The sequence below is a fragment of the Poecilia latipinna genome, unplaced genomic scaffold (assembly GCF_001443285.1).
Source record: "Poecilia latipinna isolate Pla-1442-1.1 unplaced genomic scaffold, P_latipinna-1.0 Scaffold1088, whole genome shotgun sequence".
Classification (NCBI taxonomy): domain Eukaryota; kingdom Metazoa; phylum Chordata; class Actinopteri; order Cyprinodontiformes; family Poeciliidae; genus Poecilia; species Poecilia latipinna.
The window spans coordinates 81,005-88,242 of NW_015113704.1; the positions used below are offsets into that span (position 1 = coordinate 81,005).

The 7,238-nt window shown below is 37.5% G+C and overlaps 1 protein-coding gene across 1 annotated transcript in view; it reads right to left on the reverse strand.

The window, feature by feature from the left end:
- The window catches only part of LOC106959508 (X-linked interleukin-1 receptor accessory protein-like 2), a 73,592-nt gene extending 66,872 nt beyond the window's left edge, over positions 1–6,720 (reverse strand). Inside the window, exons 1-2 of the mRNA XM_015052128.1 lie at positions 6,470–6,720; positions 5,285–5,388 (exon numbers count right to left, since the gene is read on the reverse strand). Of these exons, the coding sequence (XP_014907614.1) occupies positions 5,285–5,388; positions 6,470–6,526 (161 nt within the window). The 5' untranslated portion in view covers positions 6,527–6,720. The remainder of the gene's footprint in view (positions 1–5,284; positions 5,389–6,469) is intronic.
- Between the last annotated feature and the right edge of the window lie 518 nt (positions 6,721–7,238).

The following is a 7,238-nucleotide window of genomic DNA, read 5'->3' on the forward strand; positions in this document are numbered from 1 at the left end:
CAAATTACTTCGCCATCGTCTTGTTTCTGCTTCTCTGCAATTTCTATCTTATCTCTATATCGTTTCTCAGTTTATGCCAGAAATCCTGTTATTTCATTTACTGAGTTTGTACTCATTTTTTTAAGATTTTTTTTTTCATTATGAATTATGTAAGACGGATTTTTGTGAAATTTGTGTCTGCATGTACTTACATTGATAATATTCAATACAAGAAAGTTGCCTAATAATTAATTTCATTCCTTAGTATTATTCTGCTGTCTTACGGCAAGATGTTTGACAAAAAAATATTTCTGTCAAAGTTGTTTTAGGCTTTGACCCAAATCACAGAATAAGGGTTTCATGTCAGCTGGTATGGACAATGATCGATTAGATTTTTTTGGTTCAATTATCTGAAATGCTGCCAAACCTTTCTGCATCACCCTGCAAGAAATTCTGACCCATACAGTTCTGTAAATATAGTAAACAAGGGCTAAGTGGTGTAAAACAGATATAAACTTATGTCAGCACAGACGTAAAATTAAATGTAGTATTACATAATATGAGCCAAAGGGATTATGTAGATTTAAAAAACAAAACACAAAAGAGTGGCCAGAGAATGGAGCCCTGAGGAACTCCACATCTGATCTTTGTGTGTTCTCATTTACAATGAGAAAGCAGAAAAAATATCTACTAGCTAAGATCTAGATCAGTTTATCATATCAAAATCATATTCATTTTTCCAGTCTGGCATTGAGTTTTTTTTATTTATGATAAATCACTGGCATCCTGTAAAACCAAGACAGAAGTTTTATGATAAACCACTGTACAGTCATTGATCAACTGCCTATTCGGTAATCCCCGCTAAAACTTAATCAGGGTCTGCAACGTTTTTACTAAGTACTAAATCTCCTGAGAACCAAATTAATGCAGCACGTTGTGAATTTATGACAAACGGTTTTTGTCAAACACTTTTAAACTCAATTTAAGATACCCTACTGCAGATGCACTAATGACTGAAAGCACAGGGGACTGTTTTCATGAGGCAGAATCAAACAAATACTGTTTGTCTTATTCTCTGAATCTTTTAGGTAAAATAAGAAAGCAAAGTAATTGTTGGATAAGAGTCAGCAGGGACAATTGGTGAGGCGTTTATCTGGCTGTCAGCAAAAGCAATTTAAGGTCCAAACATTGTTCAGAGGAATATAACGGCCCCCATCTTTTCTATGTTAACTGCAGGAACAAAAGTTACAGCAATGAGAGGATGAGCAATGCTGGATTCAAAATGGAGCGCAGAGAAGCTCAGGAAGTAGGAACGAAACGGGCAGAAGCAAACAGAAGGATCTTACAAACGGTGGCCGAAGAGAAGCGCTTAAAGTCTGAGGAGGCCGATTACTGGAACGCAAAGCAGGTGAGTCCAGAGAGCGGCTAATTCACTGAACACAGAAACTGGAAGAAAAAAGTTCATAGAAAGTATAACAATAAAAAAAGACCCCAAACAATTCCACATCCAGGAATAATTACAAACTAGAATGTGAGCAAACATGAATTTACTAAAGTGTATGATCAACTCAAAAGAACACAAGACTGCAAATTAACAATATGCAAGAGAGATCTAAAGTTATGTCATCAGAATAGACACTGTGAGATGATTGTAGTACATCATAATCTGAACCACATGGATTATGGAGATTTTAAAAAATAAAGAGGCCTTAGAATGGAGCCTTGAGGAACTCCACATGTAACGTTTGAGTGCTCTCATTTACAATTAGAAAACAGAGAATTTTGTCTACTAGATCAGAGTTTATCAGTTTACCGTACTTCTACATGTAGCTACAATATGAGCAAGACTATGGTTAGCTGCTATAAACCAGGATTTCAATAACATTTAAAAAAAAAAGACAAAATGATAATGGAGTTGACATTTTTGACCCATTTTATCAACTTAAGTATGAATTACCAAGGTTACAGTGGCTACAAAATGGACTTCTGTAAACTGATAACTTCTCCTTAAAATATTTTCAGATACGTTTACATATTGTAGCCTTTAATCTGCCAAATATCTATTCTGCATACCTGAAATGTATGAAAGAATTTCCTAGTTTTCTTCCTAAAATAATGGCCTAAGTGGCTTTTGCCAATTTTTAGTGGTGATTTTGGCCCCGTCTCTTTCTACTACACACAGACGTTACCATTTGTGAACATGTTTCTCCTTTCTATCTTTAAACTTAGTTTTTCAGAAAATTATAATCAAGAGCTATAAATTACAACCTTCTAGAGCTTTGGGTATTTTCACTTTCCTTTTATTAATCCAATTTCAACAGATGCCAGTCAGCGCAGGGCTTCAGGAAGCAAAACAAAATCTACTCGGCAGAGCCGTTTCTTTTTGTTTTATTGTAGCAAGGGTACAAACAGGGAAACGCATGTCGGTGCCCTTAAAGCAACAGCAATAGAAATCAGATCAAGAGCAATAAATTGCTCTGAATGTTCGGATTTTTCTCACAGCCCTTTTACTATCCATTTTCATACACTGGATACGGCCTTTTAGTGATATAACCGTATCCAGTCAGAGGCTCCCTGCTAGGATAGGAGGTGATTTGCTTCCGTGCATGTGTGTGTGCTAATAAGAGGCCCTGAGACAATGACAGACACCAAGTCCTAATTAGGTTGTCATGCTGAGAGAGCAAGGGAGAGACAGAGAGAGAGAAAGAAATGGGAAAGGGAGAGAGAAAGAGAGAGCTTATTACGGAGGATAGGTGTCAGGCTATGGCAGGAATAGGTGGGAGGATGGCACAGGAGCAGGTCGAGGGGGAGGAGGGAGGGAGGAAGACGACGCGGATGAAGGGAAAGAGGGAACAGGTCGGTGACGTGGAGAACAAAAACTGGGAATGGGAGGAGCATTAATGGGGAAGTGATGTGTTTTCCAGGCACGTAGTGGCATTTTGTAGCATAATGAAGTAACTAATTTCAGTTGTTAAAAAATGCTGCATATATCAAGTATAACTTTACAATTAAACACCTTGAAATTGGGCCTCTGTCTCTTTAAGAAGCTTCTGTTTGTTCTGAAACTTCAGGAAATTATCAACATGGCTCACCTATAACCCCTTAACAACATTTCTATCAGTGTTTCACTGAGAAGTAGCTCCTATAATGAGCACAGCCAGCAGGTGTTTGCTAATAGCTTCTGGCTAGTCTGAAGGAGCTGATTGAAGGAGTTGCTGGGGGAGAAGGAAGCTTGGAATCTTGGGAACTGCAGTTCAGAGGAGGAGCTTCGTCCTAGAAGGCGGAGCTAGGTCCTCCCAGGCGTTTTGAATATGTGAATGGTTGCCATGGAGATTAAAGGATTCTCAAACATGCGTGAAAGAATTAAAGTGACACTCCAGGTGGGTTTTTGATGAGGGAATAATATTATAACATGATGTAAAGATCAAAGAAGTCTATTTTACATAACACTGCTTGGGAAAAACAGGAAGTGGAAATGAAAGAGTCCATGATCTTTTGACATTAATGGATAAATTAATCCATTACTAATGTTTCAAACAATTAAGTTAGTCCACTAAAGTAATACAACTAAATGAGTTTGATTCATTTACTATATGAGCCTCTGTGAATCGCATTTTTTCCACTCAGTTTTATCCAAACACCCGTCAGTCACTTGCAGGTAAACAAGAAGGAAAGCTTTGTTGTCGGCTACAAAGCTGACTGCTCTACATAGGTTTCTGCCACTGCAGTTACAAACACACAGACATGTCCCTGAAGTGGCCCCACAGTAGCCATGCCAGAGCCTGTTGTCCTGCCAGCAGCCATATTGTGAATGAACAATTTGCAAAACTGGCAGGATTTCCTCCATCTGGCAGATTAAACCCATTTGTCGCATGTTTAGAGAAAAGATTTGCTTCAGAAAAGAAGGAAAAAAAACTATTTTAGAACGAATTATGGTGTGAAAACAAAAACGTGTTGTAGCTTAAGAGATTGTTTGTTTTAATGACAAAATTACGGCACTTCACATTCTACTTAATGAATTCATTTTCTAAAGCAGAAGCCTAATCTCAGACTGAAAAACTTAGAAAAATCTATCTTTAATTTACGTCCATATAAACACGTTCGATAAATGAGATGATTGAAAAGTTTATTTATTGTAGTTCACCAAATGAAACGTTACCTGCAATAATTAGACACAAATTGATGTTTCTTTTTTTGTGCCTTTTTTTCTATTAGCTACACTTGCAACTAATGAAAACACAATATTTAAGAAATTTATATCAGACCAATAAAAAAACAATGCTGTCAAATGATTAAAGAATATAATCAGATTAATCAGACTATAGTGCTGTAATTAATCATGATTAATCACTATGTCCAACTTGGTAACCTTCTAATCTAAATATGAACACAGTTGAGGTTCTGGCAGGAATGGAGCTCTGGCTAAGCCCCTCCTCCTGCCACACTCCAGCCAATCAAAATGAAAGCAATTATCTGACTTTTTTGAAAGAAGGTAATGGAAACCTACTCCAAGTAGAAAACTTGTACAGAGGAAAACTGACAGATGACTAGCTCACTCTTGCCTTTTTTTTCCCAAGTGTGTTATGCTTTCTGTATTTCAACCAAATAAGAGAAATGGCTGTGTCCATTTGAATGAAAATCTCAAGATGTTTGTTGTCCTTTTTACTATTAAGATAAATTAAAATCACCTTACATTTTCCTTTCTAACATTTTAAAATATAACTTTTTTTGACAGGCCTGGAATCAGACAGAATTGCACCCTAACATTGTTTTAAAAGTGTATCTGCATCAATTTAAGCTTCCTGAATTGTGATCAAGGATTGCTCAAAATCATTCTAAGGACCGCAAATGGCCCACGCGCCGCACTTTGAACACCCTCGGTATAGTGACTCCCTCCCTTGTTAATTTTTCAAAAAAAAAAAAAAAAAAAGTCAAAAAGGTGTTACTGCTTTTTTCCATTAAAAGTGAGAACAAAGCAGTGAATCGTGTCACAACTGGTCCAGAAAAAGGTTTTATCATTCCAGAAACTCAGCGTGATTATTCCGTCTCACCACCTGCATTACGCTCAGACTGAATCCCGAACTCGGAAAACAAAACGCCTCTCTGCTCAGCGTGCTTTGACCTTGCTCCCAATCCGGGCAGAGGAGCGGTTTGGATGTGGCATTCACAAGGCGTCATCAGCGATGCATCTACCTGACCTAGAGATGACCCTGAGTCACGCTTCATCTGAGAGTCTGGGGTGGAGAGACGGAGATTTTCCTCCAGGGGAGAGCAAAAGTCTTTCCCCGGCGTGCAGATACGGTACCTTAGAACGCAAGTGTAGAAGCCGTTATCTTCCACTTCAGCAGATCTAAACCAGATGGAGTCGTCTTCTTTGCTCAGCCTGTGACCAGAGAAGATGATGGGCTCCTGCAGGAGACATTACAAAGGATAACAAGAAGCTGAATTTTCAAGGGAAAAAAAAAAAAAACATTTTTTGACCTAAAAGCAATGATGATTAAACCCGAAGAAGATTACAACGTAAATTAGATGAAAAAGTGATTTAACTTAGACTACTTCACTGTATTTGAGATGTGACGCACTAAAGAACAGCTCCTGTAGGTTTCAGGTTATTATCTGAGTGAGAGTCTATCAGCTGTTCTGAAGAAATTACTGTTTCAGCTTCAGCTTCAGGTTTGTTCGTGTCCCAAAGGGCAATTCATGTTACAGCAAGTACATAAATGTATAAAAATTAGACTTACAGTATTTATGACAGATTTTTCCACCTACAAAACTTTGCAAAATAATTCATACGTCTACAAAGTTTGACACTTTTGGCATGCCATATTGAAATTTACGTCACAGAAGGATTCAAATTATTTGCATAATTCAGAAGTGAGGAAAACACTGAGATGTTTTGATGTATGAAAAGTATGAAATTAATTTCTTAAATTTTTAGCAATAAAAGTCTGAAAGGTGCGGTTTGCATTTACATATGTCAAAATTAGACTCCCAAGCAAGTTTGAAAAAAAAGTCTATAAAGGTTTTTACTTATGTAAACTTCTTCACAGGAATTAGAATTTCAAATTTATCTTTAGATTTTACTACAAAGAACCTCAAATTACAAAAAGAGAGAGAATGAATACATTATTTTTATAAAGTACTGAGGAAAAGCACATAAGTTTGTGGCCTAATGTTAAAAATAGCACAGGTGTGAGCATCAATATTGCATCAAAAGTCAACAACAAACAGCACTTAATTACTTTCATATTTACATTTATTAAATTGTATTTGATATTTGGAATAGTGTTTGCGATTGAATGTTCTGTTTTATATCATTCATGTTAAAGAACCAAAATAGACACATGTGGCCATAGAAACCTGTGATATATCAAAAGAAAACACATTTTAGTTGTGAATAGAATAAATGTGAGGTATGAATACTTCTGCAAAGCTCTTTTAGTTATTTTCTTACGCCTGGTTTCTCGTCGTTCTGAATGAGCTGCCTTACCTCAGCATCTCCTTTGTTCTTGTACCAGATGAGACGCAGCTTGGCGTTGGTGGCCATGGTGTAGTTGGTTCGAATGTAGCTGTAGAACAAGGCACATTTGACCCGAACGGGCTCGCCGGCCAGGACGTGGTACTCCCTCAGATCCACCGACCAGTCTATGCATCCGTCCACTGGCAGGGAGAGAAGGCAGAGAGGTGAGACCGGCAGTCTGAATGCGCACGCTGTTCGCTCTGCTCGACAACTTTGCTCTCTCAAAGTTTCTGAAAATCATCAAAAATACCTGCATGAGTTGGAGAAAAATAAACTGTATGGAAAATGAAATGTGCAGATGACGGAAGAAAATAAGAGGGTGTAAGGAAACAAACAGGAAAAGACAAATGCAGGTGACGGGGAATATTGTTTCTTTGAAAATTGTTTGCGGTTTTGTGTCTCAATCTAGAAGCAATCAACGACTGCAAATAGCTTTTCAAAGTCTGTGTGTGTGTGTGTCTGTGTGTGTGTGTGTGTATATATATATATATATATATATATATATATATATATATATATATATATATATATATATATATATAGAATGACCGAGCTAAGATCCTGTGGGACTTCCAGATCCAGACAGACAAGATGGTAATGGCGAACCAACCGGACATTGTGGTGGTGGATAAAGAACAGAGGAAAGCCGTTGTGGTGGATGTAGCAATACCAAGTGACCACAACATCAGGAAAAAGGAGAATGAGAAACTAGAGAAATACCAGGGCCTCAGAGAGGAAC